This window comes from Leopardus geoffroyi, chromosome B4 (assembly GCF_018350155.1).
Source record: "Leopardus geoffroyi isolate Oge1 chromosome B4, O.geoffroyi_Oge1_pat1.0, whole genome shotgun sequence".
Lineage (NCBI taxonomy): Eukaryota > Metazoa > Chordata > Mammalia > Carnivora > Felidae > Leopardus > Leopardus geoffroyi.
The window spans coordinates 124,652,688-124,673,193 of NC_059341.1; the positions used below are offsets into that span (position 1 = coordinate 124,652,688).

The following is a 20,506-nucleotide window of genomic DNA, read 5'->3' on the forward strand; positions in this document are numbered from 1 at the left end:
CATCACAGCTCACAAAAACCAAATGAAACAGGTACCGTTGTTGCCATGTGTCAGACAAGCAGAGAAGGACTTGCAAGGCTAACTTGCCCCAGAGTCGGTACACACGGAGCTGGGGCCGAATGGACAGCCCGGGCCCTGTGCTGTGCTCCAAGGTTAGATGATTGTGCGCTGTGGGGAAGGGAAGGGAAGGGAACAGCAGAGCGAAGCCAGGACCTCCACGCCAGCGAGCCCACCTGCAGCCCCACAAATCTGTTCATGTCCTGAGCGGAGGGCAAATCGCAGTCATCCGAAAAAGCTGCCGCGTGGCCCAGGGCCAAGGTGGTGTCATAGAGTTCCTGGATGTCACCTGAATTCAGAAAACACCAGTGGCTTAAATATTATAGCATTTGGTTTTGAGCTAGATAGAGCCTTAGATTGTCCAACAGTCCCCGATTTTGCTATGGAGGAAAAGTATGTGATCTCAATTTCGAGTGGCCCGGCGATTTACTTAATAACATAGTTTGTCTCAATTCAGACGGCCACTTGATGATAAGCTCAGATCGGCACTGGCTAAATGTCTTTATTTCCATTGCCATGCAGAGACCACACCAGTGCTTAGCTTATTTGCATGTGAGAGAGAGAGAGAGAGAGAGCAACACTTAGACACCAAAACGTAGCTCACTTTTAAGAATGTCATCAGGGAGACTTTATTCCTCTACATTTTAGGGATGCAGAGAAAGGAAAGGCTACTGAGCTATTTATTACCGACTTCAACAGTCAGAGAGTGGCTCTCAGTCAACTGGACTGTCCAGGGAAGTGAGTTATCAACCCCGTTTTCAAAACATCCCCAAATTTATAACAATACTGTTCTCCCATCTTGAATACGCAGTCACAGTCGCTGGGCATCTAGCTACTTGGAAACTGAAGGAGATAGACAGTTATTCTACTTATCGGCTGCTCCTTTTCCGAGTGTTCTTGGCAGTCGGCGTGTATACCTTGTACGATTACATCATCGTCCAAATAGATGACTTTCTCATGTTGATGGATAAGCAGAGGGAGATAAAAGCGGACAAAGTTCAGCTGTTAAAACAACAGGAAAAAAAGTGATGGTGGGGAAGAGGCATATGGCTCAGTGTCTTCTAGTGCTCTTATGGGGGTGGCTTTGACCATGGCCTCAGTTCCGCTCCAGGTGTGGAGCAAAATAAAACAGTCCGTAAAGATGCCTCGCTGCAGCTTCCTGGTTCCAAGTTATCCGGGCCCCGGGCTGCAGCTGATGCTGGCCCATCAGTGCCCTTCTAGACCCAAACCCTCATCTGCCGAGACTGTGACATGACTTGGGTCTCCGTGAGCCACTGTACTGGGAGTCACGGAGGCTTCCTGGTCAATCTTTTAGGACACAAAGTGCCTGCCCTCCTCTATACTAGTAATTTGATTACCGTCAACTAAATCAGCCTTACACACACACACACACACACACACACACACACACACACACAGGACACAGGGGCACAGGGGCATCATCCCAACCACGAGCTCAACCTCTTAGCTCCCTGGACCAGAATAAAGTCAGACAAGCATGAGCTGAGGGTGAGAGTCATATGGTTTCATTAGCCATAACACTATCGAACCCAAAGTTCTAGCTCAGCTCACACTCTGATAATAAATATAAGGAACTGGGGAAAGATAACGTCATTAGAGGGCATAGAATTCAGTACATTTTCAAGGACGGATGTAACAAGCATATGCAGAAAGCAGCTGCATTTTCTGTGAAGCTGCCGTCAATACTACTCTTCATGCAAGAGAGTCCCTTTAGTAAGAACTCTTGCAGTAAAATACCTTAAGATTCCCAATTCTAGGGAAAAAAAGTGGTGTCTCCTGAAAATATTACCTTAGCTGATACTATGAGGTGTATCATCTAACACGCTACTGGTTTTCCTTAGCTGCCGGGATACTTGGGCTAAATTCAACGTCCAATTACAGTACACATAACACACTGTCGGTTGGGAATACTTCTCCTGGCCTCACTCTTTGGCCCCTACCCCCAACCTCTACAGGCATATTCACACACAGAAATGCATCCTACGTTTTCTTATGCTTCATTTCTGCTTGAATAGCTTCATTTTATTTATGTGAACCATCTTAAATCCTTCCGGAGCAGGTGACTTATAAATTATAAATAAGCAGACCTTGGTGGAGATCTGACACTGCTTCAAAAATATTCTGTCTGCATCCCAGTGGCCAGTGCTCCCCACTGAGCAAGGATCTCACCGAAGACTGTCCCCAGCACGTGCGCAATTCCTACTCACAGGCTGGAGCAATTCTGGCCTTGATGAGTCCGGTCTGACCTTCCCCTTGAGGACTATCGGGTTGAATTCCACGATTTTAAAGTTTATTTCTCTTAGTTTAGAATGTTCAATCCATTTTCTAAAGAGATGACAACAAACAAACAAAAACAAACAAAAAACACCTCTAGCATATACACCTCCAACCTTTTGCCTCAATTTCCCTATTGCCTCAGAGTTGATCCGTGGCCTCTTTCGAAAGTTACAAATAAAATGTGTATAACCTTCGTAGAGTTTAGTCTATAAAACCTTCTGATTTTTTTTCCCCCATCTGGTCTGGCTTCCGATCTTTCCTCTCTTTTTTCTTTAATTCACGTAACTCTGCAAAGGAAATGAAGCAAAACAGTAATAACCAAATAGCTCCCCAGATCCACATAATCTCCACAGGAAACCGGGAGAACAAAATGTGTTCCTTCTTTCTTACAAAGCATCTGCGGATCCTGGTCCCTGTTTGCCACGGGGTTACCAGATTTTGTCAACTGATGAAGCAGGACATCCTGGATCTCCTACCTGCCTTCTTCCTCTGCTATTTCCACTCCAAGGACGGTTTGAAGTGATCCTGGCCTCTTTGTCTCTGTCTCTCCATGTTCCCGACCTTTCCTCGCTTCCCGCCTTCCCCTCCTCCCTCCCCCCGACCCTCTCCCCTCATGTCTGCTCAGTCGCACACAGTCTGCGACTATCTTTTATCCAATTCATAATACAATTCTTGGCAGAAATTATCTCAAAACAATTGTTAATGACTAAAGCCACACATGGTAGCATCTGTTGTTGCTCAAAAGTTGACAAATCAATCCCTGGAACAAAATTTAGATCTGCAAAATTTGAACCATAAAAAGCAGCCATTTACACAATGTTATATGTCAATTATATTTCAAATCCGGAGGTGGGGAGAAGTCATGTCAATAAGAAAAAGATAGACAACCCTACTGAAAAACTGGCAAGAGACTTGAACGCACAAATCTAAGTAGCCAAGAAATGTGTGAAAAAAAGTGCTGGGCGGTAGGGGGACCCTGGGTGGCAAAGTCAGTGAAGCATCTGACTAGGCTCAGGTAATGATCACGCAGTTTGTGGGTTCAAGCCTCCTGTCAGGCTCTGTGCTGACAGCTGAGAGCCTGGAATCCGCTTCAGATTCTGTGTCTCTCTCTCTCTCTGCCCCTCCCCTGCTTGTGCTCTCTCTCTCTCTCTTTCAAAAATAAACATTTAAAAAAGAACATTTAAAATTTTTTTTAAAAAGTGCTCAATCTCATTTAAAATGAAGGAATCTCAAGTTAAACCATGATGAGATAGCCCTGGACACCTATCAGGATGGCAAAGTTAAAAAGACTGACCATACTGGGGCGGCGGTGTGGCTTGGTTGGTTAACCGTCCAACTCTTTTTTTTTTTTTTTTAATGTTTATTTATTTTTGAGAGAAAGAGAGATAGAATCTGAGCGGGGGAGGGGCAGAGACAGAGGAAGACACAGAATCTGAAGCAGGCTCCGGCCTCTGAGCTGTCAGCACAGAGCCCAACGCAGGGCTCGAACTCACAGACCGTGAGATCGTAACCCGAGCTGAAGTCGGACGCTCAACCGACTGAGCCACCCAGGCACCTCAAGTGTCTGATTCTTGATTTAGGCTCAGGTCATGATGTGGGCTGACAGTAGGGAGCCTGCTTGGGAATCTGTGTCTCCCTCTCTCTCTGCCCCTCCCCTGCTCAAAATCTCTCTCTTTCTCTCAAAGAAAAGAAATAAACATTAAAAAAAAAAAAAAAAACCTGACCATACCACATTGGGTGGTGGTTGTTACATGGGTATGTTTACTTTGTGATGACTCACTAAACTGCACGCAGAATTTATGCAATTTTCTGTTTTTGTATTATACTTCACTGAAAAGAAAGTTTTGTTTTGTTTTGTTTTGTTTTGAATAATTTAAAACGGTCTAGTGGACTAGACAACCAAGAGCTGGGAAACAGTCCCTGCTCAGATGTCATCAAGCCCTGGAGCCGATGCCCTTCTGTTCGAGCACAAACCCTTGCTCAGACCATATGACACAAGCCACCCTTTGGGGCTTGGTTATCTGCTTTTCATACCCATAGATAATTACAGGGCTGTTAACAGCAGGCTAAGTGAACAATCTGCAAAATAAATGAGAAGAAGAGTGAGAAATGAGACAGAAAATCTAGAACGTGTACATAAGCCCTCAAAACCCACAGGAGCCAAAGACCATTTAGATTAGGAGTGAGTGTCAGCCACGTCTCAGTATCTCCTAATGGTGCCAAGACCTAAAAATCGAATTGTAAAAGTCATGCATAAATAACATCTTCAGGGGCCTGCCTGGCACGGTCGGAAGAGCATGTGACTCTTGATCTTGGGGTCATGAGTTCAAGCCCCATGTTGGGTGTAGAGGTTACTAAAAATAAATAAACTTAAAAAATAAATACATTCTCCTTCTGAATAATGGAAATAACACTAGAAATACCTTGAACTTCCCGTCATCACTGCTCTCCCCAATCCATCCATCCTCCCCAGAGATAGTCACTGCTGGCAGATGGAGATCTTTTGGGTCTTTTTCTTTGCAGAAACACATATATGTACATGTACACATTTATGGTTTGGTTTTTTTTTTTTTAAGATTTTGTTTTTAAGTAATCTCTACACCTAACATGGGGCTCAAAATCACAACCCCGAGATCAAGAGTCACGTGCTCTACTGACTGAGCTAGCCTGGTGCCCTTGGTTTTTTGATTCTTTAAAAAAAAATTATTTATTTATTTATTTATTTATTTATTTATTTATTTATTTATTTTTGAGACAGAGAGAGAGCATGAGCAGGAAAGGGACAGATAGAGGGGAACGGAAGACCTGAAGTGGGCTCTGTGCTGACAGCAGCCAGCCTGATGCAGGGCTTGAACCCACAAACTGTGAGATCATGACCTGAGCCGAAGTCAGGTGCTCAATCGACTGAGCCACCCAGACACCCCCAGTTTTTTTATTGTTTAAAGCTACAAGGTGAATGTTTATGGCCCCCTCCCCCCAAATTCATTTGTTGAAACCTAATCCCCAGTGTGATGGCATTTGGAGGTGTGGCCTTCAGAAGGTGATTAGGTCATGAGCAAGGAGCCTTCAGGAATGGGATGAGTGCCCTCATAAAAGAGACCCCAGTGAACGCCTCTACCCCTCCCACCACGGGAGGACACAGCAAAGACGCAGCCCTCCATGAACCAGGAAGCAGGCCCTTCCCAGGCATGGAATCAGCCGATGCCTAGAGCTTGGGCTTCACAGCCACCAGAACCGTGAGAAATACTTTTCTGTTTTCACAAGCCACCCGGTCTGTGGCATTCTATTACAGCAGCCCGGATGGCTTAAGACATTCATAAAATGGTTCACACTATCTATATGAGACGTAGTGAAACTTTCATCTTCACATAACAGCATGTCCCGAGGATCTTCTTTGTCAGTATACACACATTGCCTTCTTTTTGCCAATTTACGAAGTGTACATTGTTTAAAAAATTTTCTTAATGTTTATTTATTTTTGACAGAGAGAGAGCATGAGTGGGGGAAGGGCAGAGAGAGAGGGAGACACAGAATCTGAAGCAGGATCCGGGCTCTGAGCTGTCAGCACAGAGCCTGATGCGGGGCTCGAACTCACAGACCGCAAGATCATGACCTGAGCCGAAGTCAGACGCTCAACCGACTGAGCCACCCAGATGCCCCGAAGTATACATTATTTAAACAAGGAATAAGTGTGTCTATTTTCCTGCACTGGATATTGTTGTCCTATTAATTTTTACCATCTTGATGAGTGAAAAATTATGTCACTGTTGTTTTAATTTGCATTTCCCTATTAGTAACACAGAATACTTTTTCTTGTTTGTTGACCATTTGTATTTTTTCTTCCGTGACTTGTCTGTATTGTATGCGCATTTTACTACCCGATGCTTATATGTTTAAAAGTTTTTTGTAAGAATTCTTTATATTCTTTGGATAGTAATCCTTTGTCTGTAATACATGTTGAAAATGTTTTGTGTAATTTATTTTGTGATTAATTTCACTTACAGTGTTTTTCATCATTTAAAAAGTTTTAAATGTTATGCAGCCAAATCCGTCCATTTTTTTCCTTGTGATTTGTGGGCTCACAGAAGCACTTTCCATAGCAAAATTATATAATTATCCTTCTTTTTTATAGTAATTTAAAATTTGATTTTCTGTTTGTTTCTTCTAACTCTGTTTCCAACTTACTTTGTAGTGTGTTGTGTGATAGGAAAGAGATCACTATGCAGTTCAAAAGTTATAATTAGTGATCATTCTGGGTCATATTAAAATGATACTATATTAATATCCTCCCAGGTTAAGAAAGCAGAAACTGTTAATTTTTTGTTTGGTTTGGTTTTTTTCAGAGAGAGAGCGCGTGCACACGCACGCGTGTGGGGGAGGGGCGGAGGGAGAGGGAGAGAGAGGATCTCAAGCAGGCTCCATGCCCTCTGAGCCCAACAGAGGGCTCCATCTCACAACCATGAGATCATGACCTGAACCAAAATCAGGAGTTGGACACTTAACCGACTGAGACACCCAGGTGCCCCCCATCTTTGTTTTTTGTTTTAATTTTAGAGAGAGAGCGAGGCAGAGGAGAAGGGCAGAAGGAGAGAGAGAGAATCAAAGCAGGCTCCACACTCAATGCAGAGCCCAACACAACCTTGGGATCACGACCTGAGCCCAAATCAAGAGTTGGACACTCAACTGACTGAGCCACCCAGGCACCCCAAGATAAACCGTTTTAGAAAGACTTCCGGGGCGCCTGGGTGGCTCAGTTGGTTAAGCATTGGACTCTTGACTTCAGCTCAGATCATGATCTCACGGTTTGTGAGATTGAGTCCCATGTTGGGCTCTGTGCTGACAATGTGGAGCCTGCTTGGGATTTTCTCTTCTCCTCTCTCTCTGCCTCTCTGCTCCTGCTCTCGTGCACGTGCTCTCTCTGGAAACAAATAAATATTTAAAAAATAGAGAGAGATTTACACACAACCTGCCTAAGGCTTGTAGTTCTTTAGGTCATTAGCCAATTCACTTCAGCAGAATGATGCAATGCCCAACCAGATTAATGAGACTTTGCTGGAAACTTCCTTAGCTATACCACACATTCATCAGGTCACCCAGTAAACCTCAGGTCATCCCCTCATTAATTCAAATGACATTCATCAAGCCCAAAACAGAAGGAAATGCATTTAAGGAAAGATAAGGAAGATGAAGAGAAAGTTGAAAACTCCCAAGTCTATAGTACACAAATTACCGGATTCGAGACAGAGTGTTCCGGAGTCCAACGACATAGAACAGAATGTTGGCATCGGTGTTGCTGTAGATGCTATTGATGGCAGCCATGGCAGCACCCATTCTCCCTGCAGCAGCACAAATCACCACAGGAATCTCATCCTCCATTTCCTCAGGAGCCTCAGAGTCATCGTCTGGAAACATCACAATCACTGTCTTAGAACATGAAGGAAATTCATAGTAGAACCAGTTCAAATTGTCTTCCACACTCCTGGGGGAAGACGGCATAGTGTGGAAGAGACTGCCAACCATTCTCCAACATCCAGTCTCTTCTTCTTTCAGAAATAGAACATGGGGTGGGGTGGGGGGAAGAAATACAACATTGGGGTTTTAATTTTACCTGGCATCTAGCCAACCACTAAGAACAGATTTCTGAGACTCCCTAGCAAGTGTGCATGATCAAGTTATGACCAACGGAAGGTTAGCACAAGTATGTGTGTGATTACTGGATTTGCCTTTGAAAGCAACGTGCTACCCTCCCCTTCCCCTGTCCCCATTCCCATTGGCTGGAATGTAGATATGATGACAGAAGTTAGGGCAGCCATCTTGGACCACTACTTGGAAGCCACCTGTGGAGGACACCAAAACCCTAACACAGAAGGAACCTTGATCTGGATGACCGTGGAAATGGCACATCATTGTGTGGAATGACACATATTCTTTCACTTGAGAGAGAAAATGAACTTCTATTTTGCTTCAGTCACTATGATTTTGGAGCTCTTTTACAGAAGCCAGTCGGACACACATACACACAGTTGAAAAATATGTGAAGAGGGGCGCCTGGGTGGCGCAGTCGGTTAAGCGTCCGACTTCAGCCAGGTCACGATCTCGCGGTCCGTGAGTTCGAGCCCCGCGTCGGGCTCTGGGCTGATGGCTCAGAGCCTGGAGCCTGTTTCCGATTCTGTGTCTCCCTCTCTCTCTGCCCCTCCCCCGTTCATGCTCTGTCTCTCTCTGTCCCAAAAAATAAATAAACGTTGAAAAAAAAAAAAAATAGAAAAATATGTGAAGAACTGGAAAGTCTCATTTGATCTGACAGTTCTCAACTCCTTCCTAAATTGGAATGTTTTCGTGCAATGCTGCTGTAAAAGCTAACTGCTTGTGATCTTCCTTCTCCTCTCCGCCCTCTAGTCAAGTCTCTCAAAAGTCGACAGCAAGAGAAAGGTGGTAAATGAAAGAGCTGTGGCTGTGATGTAAAATACCAGTGTCGTAACATCTTATTTTGGCATTGCAATACAATTTTCCGGTATGAAAGATAATAATAATCAGTATGAAGAGTGGCCACTCTCAGATGCCCTTCTGGTTTTTACTTAAAGCTCTCTTGACAGATAAGTGCCACTCAGATGCGGGGCAGTTCTAGCTGATATTTAATCCAACAAATATATGAACTAACCACCAGGTACTGTGCTTTATGTAGCTTAAGAAACATTGAAGGGCCTCTCCCTTCTCCTACCTCTCTTCCCCAGGCTGGCCACCACATCTGAAATGTCCACCACGAGAATAATTCTGTTTTCACAGTATACTTACTGGCACAAGAGAATGCTCATAATACAACATTAAGGGGGAAAAGAATACAAAATTTCTCTCTAGTATTTGATACACAAAATCACCACAGGAATCTCCTCTGGTGTATGATCCCAATGGGATATACACATACATACATATTTTCAAATGGATCTACATCTGTTTATGGAATTATGAGTGATTTCAATTTCCTTATTTGCATTTCTTATATTTTCCAAATTCTCTAAAGCAACCATGGATACTTTTTTTTTTATGTTTGTTTATTTTTGAGAGAGAGAGAGAGCACAAGCAGGGGAGGGGCAGAGAGAGACAGGGAGACACAGATCTGAAGCAGGCTCCAGGCTCTGAGCTGTCAGCACAGAGCCGGCTGCAGGGTTCGAACCCACAAACTATGAGATCATGACCTGAGCTGAAGTCGGACCCTTAACCGACTGAGCCACCCAGGTGCTCCAACCATGGTTACTTTTATAAACAAAAAGGAAAATATTTCTTAAGGGATTCTTCCTTTTGGACTCAACTGTCATTTTGGGGAGGTTCCTTAATCATGCGGTATGTTGCCTGCAGGCAGTGAAGTGAACTGCCCCAAATGCAAATTTGACTCTATTTCTTCACTGCTCACCATTCTCCAGTGGCTCCTGTAAGGTAGAGCCACCTTCCCTTGCCTGGCACACAGGTGCCTCATGATCCAGCCCCTACTCACTTCCTTAGCCTCGACTCCTTCTACTCCAGCAATACCAAAATACTGAACACTGCACCGGGTGGTCCCTTTGCTCAGTGCCTTCGCACATAGTGTTCCAGATGCCCAGAATGCTCTTTCCATCCTTTCCTGCATGGCTAACTTTTACCCATTCATTCCAAATGCAGTGTAGACATCAGAACCTCTGGGAAGACTTTAACAGTTCCTTACACGGCGCTCACTTTGTCCGTGTTTGTGGGTGGATTGACCAGCTGCATTGCGATTTATGTGGTTGCATGCTTTATCTTTCTCTCCTATGAGGGCCGAGACAGTATCTTCGTTCATCTCTGTCTATTCATTTGCGGCTAGCACAGTGCCTGAAACATAGTAGAGTCTCAATACATTTTGGAGGGAGGGATGAATGGATGGGTGAATTTTTTAAATACCTCTATTTGAACATTTGCCACACTGCACAGAAAGAATCTATTCATGTGTCTGTCTCCTTCACTAGACTGTGAACTCATTATATTTTCCCTGCTGAGTCTGGCACCTAGGAGGCACTTAATAAAAGTTTGCTGGACTGAACTGAACTGATGTGTCGATCGTACAGAACAGGGCCCTGGAGGAATGATTCCCGGACTACTCTTAGGGGCAAAGAGAGAGAGAAGGGCTGAAAAGCTGGGGGCAGAACCAGGCTCTCAGGAAATAGGCAGAATGAGGGAGGAGGAAGGTGTCCCCATGAAAGAGGGCCACCCAAGAGATCAAATAGCAAGTCTGCAGACACGTCACACTGCCATGCTTCTTAGGAGACTCTGCCGGTCAGAGGAGCTGGGAAGCTAACCTAAGCCAAAAACACCGCTCTTTGCCAAGAAGTCTTCCCTGGACAGAGTATGGATGAAGACACACTGGAGAAAGATTGGGAAAGATTTACCCACTGTAAAGTCTACACCAATGTGGCACCCTTGCAGCTTCTCTGGGAATCACCCACTGTGCCAATTGGTTCCTGTGCCAACTCACCCAAAGGTCTGGCTATGTGAAACTGCTTGGTGCCCATACGATCTCTAGAAAACATCATGTTGATGGCGGTATGGAATGAAAATGTATTATGTTGCATTAGTCCGTTCCCACAAGCAGCTCTTACCAGACCATGCCCATTTCTAGAAAAAGTGAAATGTCTGCTCTCCCCGTGCCAAATCTCTGAATCCCATTTCAAATTAGGATTGGTTTTAGCCAAGCATATAAACTTGCCTCACCTCAGGAGTGAATCACCAGCTAATCACACAAAAATTATCAGGAAATTAGATTGAATGTCATTATCAGAATACACAAGGGTCTCCTGGGTGGCTCAGTCCATTAAGCGTCTGACTTTGGCACAGGTCATGATCTCACATCTCGTGAATTCGAGCCCGCATCCGGCTCTGTGCTGACGGATCGGAGCCTGGAGCCTGCTTCAGATTTGGTGTCTCCCTCTCTCTCTGCCCCTCCCAAATTCATGTTCTGTCTTTCAAAAATGAATAAACAAAAAAAATTAACTAAAAAAATTATGATTTTAAAAATAAATGTAAGGGGTGCCTGGGTGGCTTGGTCGGTTAAGCGTCCGACTTCGGCTCAGGTCACGATCTCGCGGTCGGTGGGTTCGAGCCCCGAATCGGGCTCTGTGCTGACAGCTCAGAGCCTGGACCCTGTTTCAGATTCTGTGTCTCCCTCTCTCTGTGACCCTCCCCCGTTCATGCTCTGTCTCTCTCTGTCTCAAAAATAAATAAACATTAAAAAAAAAAATTTAAAAAAAATAATAAATGTAAAAGAAAAAAAAAGGGGGGCTGCAAAGTCAGTCGGTTAAGCCTCCGACTTCAGCTCAGGTCACGATCCCAGGGTTTGTGAGTTTGGGCCCCGCATCGGGCTCTGTACTGACAGCTCAGAGCCTGGAGCCTGCTTTGGATTCTGTGTCTCCCTCTCTCTCTGCCCCTCCCCCACTTGTGCTCTGTCTCGCAAAAATAAATAAATGTAAGAAAAAAAAATTTAAAAAAAAAGAATACACAAAATGGCACCATGCCTTTCTTCAGCAAATGATTTCACAGGGTTTCTGGACATTACCTTATAACACCAATTCTTTGAATTACTATTTTTGAAAATATAAAAATTAATATGGAATAGGCAAAGCACCAAGGATTTTTCGGGACAGTGAAACTGCTCTGTATTCCATAATGGTAGGTTAATGTCCTTATACATTTCTCACAACCCAAGGACAACATCAAGAGTGAACCCTAATGTAAACTGTTGACATTGGGTGATAATGTGTCCATGTAGGTTCAACAGTTGTAACTAATGTACCGTCTGGTGGGGGATGTTAATAGTGGGGGGAAGCTGTGTACCTTCCACTCAATTTTGCTATGAACCTAAAACTGCTCTAAAAAAACAGTCTATTAAAAATATTGATATGCATTTCTTGAAAAAATTCCAGCCCCAAATTCCAGTAAGTCATGGTGATTTTCTGCAGACCTCTCTACCCCCATTCCAAAGGTAGATCTCTGTCACCCGTGTGGTGATAAATCCTTCTTTGTGTTGTCCCAAAAGGAAATATACCACCTACACGTGTTATTTTAAAATCAAAATGAAATCATACTGTTGATGGTTTTCTACAACTTGCTTTTTCCACTTAACGTATCACGGACGTCTTTCCATCTCAACATTATACTCTTTTGAATGTTATTTCATAACACTGATTCTTTTCAACATTGAATGGGTTAAAGATGTGATAGTGACCCCATTGATGTGTTCCAAATACTTTGTTTATCAGTATATGGTTGATTAGTAGGCCAGGATGTGCATTTCCTTACACTTGTTTTAACAGCTGCTATGAAAGCTACTTGTTTCTCTCTGTGGAGAGAAGAAATGTGTTGGTTTATGGGCAGGGAGCGAAGCGTGAGGACTCAAGAACTTGAAGTTCAGACAACTTTTGACTTCGTAGGGCTTCCTTTCTCTATTGAGGCATAATTTAGCTATCGTTAGGACTGAATCGTGTAAATCTGTATGTGGAAGCACTAAACTCCAGTACCTTGGGATGTGACTGCATTTGAGGACAGAGCCTATAAGGAGCAATTAAGTGAAACTGAGGCCATTAGGGTGGGGCCTTAATCCACTATGACTGGTGTCCTTATAAGAGGCAGAGATGCCAGAGATGGGAACACACAGAAAAAGTCATCTGAGGACGGGAGGAGAAGGCAGCTGACTGTGAGCCTGGAAGAGAAGCCTTGGAAGAAACCAACACTGCCAGAGCCTGGACCCTGGACCTCCAGCCTCCAGATCTGTGAGAAATCAAACTTCTTTTCTGTAAGCCATCTAGTCTGGGGTATTTTCTTTTTTTATATTTTAAAAAAGTTTTTTCCAACGTTTATTCATTTTTGAGAGACAGAGAGAGACAGTGTGAGCAGGGGAGGGGCAGAAAGAAAGGGAGACACAGAATCCAAAGCAGGCTCCAGGCTCTGAGCTGTCAGCACAGAGCCTGATTCAGGGCTTGAACCCATGAACCGTGAGATCATGACCCGAGCAGAAGTCGGAAGCTTAACCAACTGAGCCACCCAGGCACCCCATAGTCTGTGGTATTTTCTTAAGGCAGCCCAGGCTGACTAATACAGATTTCTTAAAATTTGCGAATATTGGGAATTTCTTAAAATTTCCTGTTTTAGGTATACAGTTCCATGATTTTTAGTAAATTGATAGAGTTGCACAACCATCACCACAATGCCACTTTGGACCATTTCCAGGGGTGCCTGGCTGGCTCAGTTGGCGGGGTGGCCAACTCTTGATTTTGGCTCAGGTCATGATCCCAGGATTGTGGGACTGAGCCCAGAGTCGGGCTCCGTGCTGGATGTGGAGGCTGCTTGGGATTCTCTCTCTCTCTCTCTCTCTCTCTCTCTCTCTCTCTTTCTCTCTCCCTCTCTCTCCCCTCCCCCCCCCCACTCTTCCCCTTGCCTGCTTGCACTCTCTCTCTCTCTCTCTCTCAAATAAAAAAAAAATGTTCATTTCCCTGAAAAGTTTCCTTAAGCTGGGTTATAGTCAATCCACTCCGGTTCTCAGCCCCTGGCAACCACTGATCTCTTTTCTGTCTCTATAGATTTACCTTTTCTAGAGACTTCTCTAAATGGAGTCATATAATATGTGGGCTTTCAGGTCTGACTTCTTTAATCTAGCATAATCTTTGAGAGTTTTATCCACATCCAACTTCTGGAGCAGGCATTAGTAGTTTGTTGCTTCTTATTGTTGAAAAGCACTCCATTGTGTGGATATACTACATTTTATCTAATCTCTGATTGATTTACATGTGGATTGTTTCCAGTGGGGCTACAAAGAATGATGCCCTGGGCAAATCTGTATGCACATCTTTATGTGGAAATCATTCTCTTTCCGGATGCTCCTTATGTTTATTTAAACCAGATTTTATGTGTTTTTAACTGTTTTTCTTTTTAGTATATTTATTTATTTTTGAGAGGGGAAGAGGGGCAGAGAGAGAGAGAGAGAGAGAGAGAGAGAGAGAACCCCAAGCAGGCTCCACACTATCAGCACAGAGCCTGACCAGGGCTCTGTCCTGTGAACTGTGAGATCATGACCCAAGCAGAAATCAAGAATCAAATGCTTAACCAACTGAGCCACCCAGGCTCCCCTTAACTGTTTTTCTTAAATGAATTTTTAAATTAAAATAAGTCAGCTTTGTGAGAGTAGGGACATTGTTTTTCTCACTGTTGTGGGTCCAGTGCCTAAAGCCTCTGGTTTAAAAAAAAAAAAAAGTATGAAATGAATGTATATAATGCACCAAAATATTAACTATATTTGTCTTTGGCTGATATAACTACAGGTAATATCTTTCTCTTCTGTATTTTCGATAAATGTATTTGCAAGACTATATAAAACTACAATTATTTAAAATTATTTAAAAATAGGGGTGCCTGGATGTTTCAGTCAAAGGTTTGTGCAACTTTTGATCTCAGGGTTGCAAGTTGGAGCCCCACATTGGGGGTAGAGATTACTTAAAAATAAAATCTTTATAAATAAAGAAACCATTTAAAAATATAATACACAGACTACAGTACTTCTTAATTTCTGTGAAGGATGACTCTGTGTGTTTAGAGGTTGTGAAGGTGTCATCTCAAGCAACCCACCCCTCAGGAGGGAAATCGGGGTCCTGAGCACAGCTGGAAGAGGACATAGGGTCAATGCAGGATCTTTTCTCAGCTGCGGGTTCTGAGGCTATTGGTGCCGCAGTGGGAATGAACCAGTGGGGAGAAGGGACAGAAGGTGATGTGCATAAGCAGCATTATTGGGAGCCTCCAAGGATGGACACAGAGCCAGTAGCCCGAAGTGTGGTCTGAGAACCAAGCGTCATCATCAACTGGGAGCGTATCACAAGTGCGTGCAATCCTCAGGCCCCACCCCAAATCTACTGACTCAAAATTTCTCGGGATGGGTCCGAGTATCGTGTTTTAACAAACCCTAATTGTGATTCTTATATGTGCTGAAGTTTGAGTAGCACCGATCATTGTAGAACATCATTGAGAAGTTGGCCTTGGGTGGATATTCTCACCAGCAGGTCCTTGGGAGCTGACCAGATGGTTGCCTGTCTCTGAACCAGCTACTGAGAGGAAGCAAAGGAACGCATTTAAATCACATTCCCAGGCATCCCATCTTGGTGGGTTATATGTTTATTTACCTGCTCCATTCTTTTTTTTTTTTAATTATTGTAGTCAAAAACACTTCAGATTTGTCATCTTAAGCATTTTTCAAATGCACAGTTGGTGTATTAAATACATTCACATTGTCATACTACTGTCACCACGGCCCCATCCCCATAATTCTTGTCAAACTTACAAAACTTTTACAAACTCACACAACTGCAGCTTCTACCCGTTAAACAAGAACTCCACATCCCCGCGCCCCCGGCCCCTGGCAACCATCATCGTACTTTCTGTCTGGGTGACTGTGACTATCAAAGTCCCTCATACAAGAGGAATCGCACAGTACTTATCTTTTGGGGCCCAGCTTGTTTCACTCAGCATACCTGTTTCGTTCCTGAGCACAGTCCCCTTATGAACTTTCTTATACAGAATTCCGCAGAGGGTCACAATCAGAAGGAACAGCAACACCTGATTGACTGAAATAAAAACAGAAACACATTCAGGTGTAACCTCTCAAGCTGAAATTGCAGGAAAGTTTAGAATGGTCATATGAGCAGATGCCTTCCCTAACGAACATCCCAGCGGTGGTCTGGGACCTTTCTTTCAGCAGATGGCAGGCGGAATAAAGGGTTAACCTGGGATGCTGTTGCAGCTCAAGGGTACGTAGTTTAAGGAAGATGGGGGGCTACTCCCAGGCAGCCTGATGGCAGAGGCTACGACCTTAATGCCGACATGAGGCTGCCTCTGGAGCCAATTTCCGTGCATGAACATTTGGTTTCAATGAAAGCCAACATTTATATAAAGCTTATGATGAGCCAGTACTTATTATGAGTACGTGTTCTCAGTTCACTCGAACACTGGTCAAGGATGACATACAACAAATTCTTGCCCTGAGTAAGAGGACGGAAGGTCCAAATATCTCTTCCAGTTTTAAGCATCCAGGACCATCTGTTCCACTTACCCTTGGCAACGACTGAGAAATAGAGTGATAAAGGACAGTGCTTTCCTAAGTACGGAGCACATACCACTGATTGTACATGAGATGGTTTAGGAGGTTTGTGACCATGGCATTAAGTAACATTAAGTCACAGCATGAGAAGTTAGTTTTAATTTCACGTGCAGGCAGGTAACAAAAGCTACCCAGAAGTGAGTAACATTGTTCTAATCATACATATTTGTATAATCGTCTTCTTTTTAAGATAGGAGATAGCTTATTCTATTAGCAATAAGGATATGCACTTTCTTTTTTTACAATTTTTAATGTTTTTGTTTATTTTTGAGAAAGAGAGACAGAGTACTAGTAGGGGAGGGGCAGAGAGAGAGAGAGTCACAGAGTCCAAAGCAGGCTCCAGGCTCTGAGCTGTCAGCACAGAGCCCGACATGGGGCTCGAACTTGCAAACCATGAGATTATGACCTAAGCCAAAGTTGGATGCTTAACTCACTGAGCCACCCAGACGCCCCAGGATATACACTTTCTATTATAAAGTACACGTACATTTTAAATGAGTCAATTTAAGGAAACAGTTAAGTCATGCGTAGGACAGAAGAAACACAGATGATGAAAAATTGAGAAGGTGTTGCATTGCTATACATAGAGCACAATCACCTGAAGTCTGGAAAATGTTGGTAGGAGAGGAAAGGGCCAGGATTTCAAGTCAGGCTCAAATCTTGTTTCTGCCACCTCTTAGCTGTGTGGCCTTAGACAGGTTACTGAATCTCTCTGAGCCTCAGTTTGCTCATCTGCTCAATGAGGATTGTAATTGTAGTAATAATCATTGTCTCACATGCGGGTTTTGAGAGTTAACAAAGGCAATGTAGGCCTAATAAAGACTTTATAATGGTTATGTATTATCATTTACTATTTTTTTAAGTTTATTTATTTATTTTTGAGAGAGAGAGAAAGCACAAGTGAGGGAGGGCAGAGAGAGACAGGGAGAGAGAGAATCCCAAGCAGGCTCCGTACTGTCAGCGCAGAGCCCAATGAGGGGCTCGAACTCATGAACCATGAGATCATGACCCAACCCCAAATCAAGAGTCGGACACTTAACGGACTGAGCCACCCAGGCACCCCTATCATTTACTGCTTTTACGCATCGAGATATTTACATTTATTGTCCTCATACTGATCTCTTTTCTGGCCCCTGGGCCTTTGTCTTCCCTCTTGTAGAAGGAAGGAGTTAGTCTTCACAGATGTCTTTCAGAGCTACAGTCTGAGGCCCAATGATTCTACTGTGCTTACATCCAGCTTCTCTCTGCCTTTCTGGACTGTGAGTTTCAGCCAGAGAAACTAGATACGAGACTCAGTTTAAAACAAAACTATAGAGAAATAGCAGATAAGGAAGAAAGTCCTACAGTTTATCAATACGTCTGATAAATATTCATCTGCCATAGCCAGTTGGGGAGGCAACTCAAAGTCTTCTATCACCTGACTCTTTTCTTAGTATATGTATGCCCTATGCAATATTTTGCATATACTTAGACCAAAATATTATTCACAGTTAATCTGAACTTCAACTCTAACTGCATATCTTGTCTTTTCATCTGCTCGTTCAGGCAGCTCTACCCTGAGGCTGACTGTCACACAATTAGGTTACTTACGCTTCATCCCAGGTTCACAAACTACTAGATCTAAAATCAAGGGCAAATTCAGGTTTTGATGGAGTCTGAAGATTATATAATTTAAGGTGACTCTTAAGAATAGGAACACAAGGGGCACCTGGCTGGCTCAGTCAGTGGAACATGAACTCTTGATGTGGGGGTTGTGAGTTTGGGCCCCATGTTAGGTGTAGAGATTACTTACATGAATCAATCAATCGATATTAAGAATAGGAACACAAAATTACAAGTGCTAAAATTAGATAGGAGCATGAATATTTATTTAAAGTAAGAAAATAAATTCTATTTGTTAAGTTTTATAGAAATGTTTGCCCCTTCTCATGATGAATCCACCTGTGGACAAAATACTTAACAACTTTCCACAGGAATCATCCTGAATGATGATGCCAAGAACTCTGCCTGTGGGAAAACCATCCGTGAAAAACAAAGATCTCAAAAATAAGACAGTTCAAGACTCAGCATCAAAACAGTCCTTTAAGCGGCACCTCGGTGGCTCAGTCAGTTAGCCGTCCGACTTTGGCTCAGGTCATGATCTCACAGTTCATGGGTTTGAGCCCGGCGTCAGGCTGTGTGCTGACAGCTCAGAGCCTGAAGCGTGTCTCGGATTCTGTGTCTCCTTCTCTCTCTGCTGTTCCCCTTCTCGCGCTCTGTCTTTATCTCTCAAAAATAAATAAACATTAAAAAAAAAAAAACAGTCCTTTAAAATATCTATTTTTAATAATCATGATTGTCAAAAGTGTAATCTTACTTTTTCGTAACAAAGCCATGTGTGTTCACGCAGATGAAAGCTGTGACCTGTGGATTAAAGAATAAAACTTTTTGTAAAACAGAATCAACCCCAAAGTCATCATACAATTACTAAGGATCGTGTCTTTGAGTATCTGATATGTGGCAAATTGTGCAATCATTCCTTACTGTTCTGAATCTAGAACTTTGGAAAAAAGTATCTCTTAGATGTATAGGTCAGCCCTTCAAATTAATTTCTCTGGCTGTACGAACAGTCCAAAGGGCCCCCAATAGATAATCTTGCATATTTTCAGCTATCATAATTTCATTCCTTTGATAAGGAAATTTTCACATCTTCAGGGATCCCCTGTGGAAACAGAACTATACCTTACACTAAATTCAATCATGCATTCCATGAGTATTTATTGAGATCCTACTAATAGCCCAGCACTGTGCTATGTACTGAGGATGTACCAATGAACAAATCAGTCCCAGTCCCTACCATCATGGGGCTCTAAATCCTGTGGGGAAAACAGATACTAAAATGTAACAAATAAAATAGATTATGGTAAGAGATATGAAGGAAACAACAGAAGTTCTGGGACACAGATCAGTAGAGGTGAGGAGTGTATCAGGAAGAGAAATCAAGAAAAGCCTCATTGAGAAGATGCTCTTCCAAGAAGAGCAGGAGCCCATGGAGAGAAGGCAGAAGGAAAGAGCAAAGTGCAAAGGAAAGGAAACAGCAGGTGTGAAGGCCCTGTGGCTAAAAAGAGCTCGGGGTATTCTAAGTACTGCGAGAAGTTCAGTATGGCTGGAACATAGTGGACTAAACAAGAGACTGGCCAGATGAGGCTGGAGACAAACCGTGTTGTCTATAAAGGAGTTTGGATTTTATTTCATATGCGTGTAGTTCCCTCTATCAGCTTTTGTTTTCATTAAAGTCCCAAAGCAATATTTTCAAACATCTCCACAGATATTCTGATGGTAAAGGAGAGTGGAACTCAAAGTCAGCCATAAGGAGCTCCAAAATATTTACACATTTCTTGAGTTACCTTCAGATTTGTGTAAACTGTCCAAGAACGAAGGGAAAATAATGGCTCCTTTCATTGCTAGCAGAGGTCCCCTCAGGGAGAAAAGTCTTTGTTATTATGAAGTCAGAGACTTCCGTGCACGGATGGGGTGGGCAGGGGTGAGAGCGGGAACATGTGAAATGAGTCTGAGTGAATGATCAACTGGAATCCTGGGGTTGGCAGCAGCCCAAGATTATTACGTGAGAAGGAGAAAGATCCCATAGCAGAGGCTGCCCCTTGCTCATCAGAACATCTGGCCTTGGGGCAGATGCCCCCCAAGGACTTTTCAAGAATTGAGGTGCCCAATATTCAGTCCATAGTCTTCCGCCACGCTCTGCATCTCCTGATCCCTACCCTGTCGCCACTCTGCTTTCCCCCCTGGGTCTAAACACAGGTATCCATGTGTACGGGGGAAATCAAGGAAAGGGGGCCGTGTTCCCATGCTGGGCGTGGAGAAGTGGGGAGAGACGCAACTGAGATGAAGTTCTGTGGGGACTCTGAACGTAGGAGAATGTAAGCTGTCAGGAAGTCATGAGGATTTTGGAGGGGATCTTGGATGGGGCGAAGGTCAGTCCATTTTACTTGAATCTCCAAATCTATGGCT

The 20,506-nt window shown here is 43.4% G+C and overlaps 1 protein-coding gene across 2 annotated transcripts in view; it reads right to left on the reverse strand.

Moving 5' to 3' along the window:
• The window catches only part of GLT8D2 (glycosyltransferase 8 domain containing 2), a 45,017-nt gene that overhangs the window by 7,190 nt on the left and 17,321 nt on the right, over positions 1 to 20,506 (reverse strand). For both annotated transcript variants that reach the window (XM_045466649.1, XM_045466650.1), the window contains 6 exons: positions 18,855 to 18,901; positions 15,873 to 15,965; positions 7,586 to 7,757; positions 2,286 to 2,403; positions 975 to 1,059; positions 234 to 346 (listed from right to left, as the gene is read on the reverse strand). In XM_045466649.1, coding sequence (XP_045322605.1) covers positions 234 to 346; positions 975 to 1,059; positions 2,286 to 2,403; positions 7,586 to 7,757; positions 15,873 to 15,965; positions 18,855 to 18,873 — 600 coding nt within the window. In that variant the 5' untranslated portion in view covers positions 18,874 to 18,901. The remainder of the gene's footprint in view (positions 1 to 233; positions 347 to 974; positions 1,060 to 2,285; positions 2,404 to 7,585; positions 7,758 to 15,872; positions 15,966 to 18,854; positions 18,902 to 20,506) is intronic.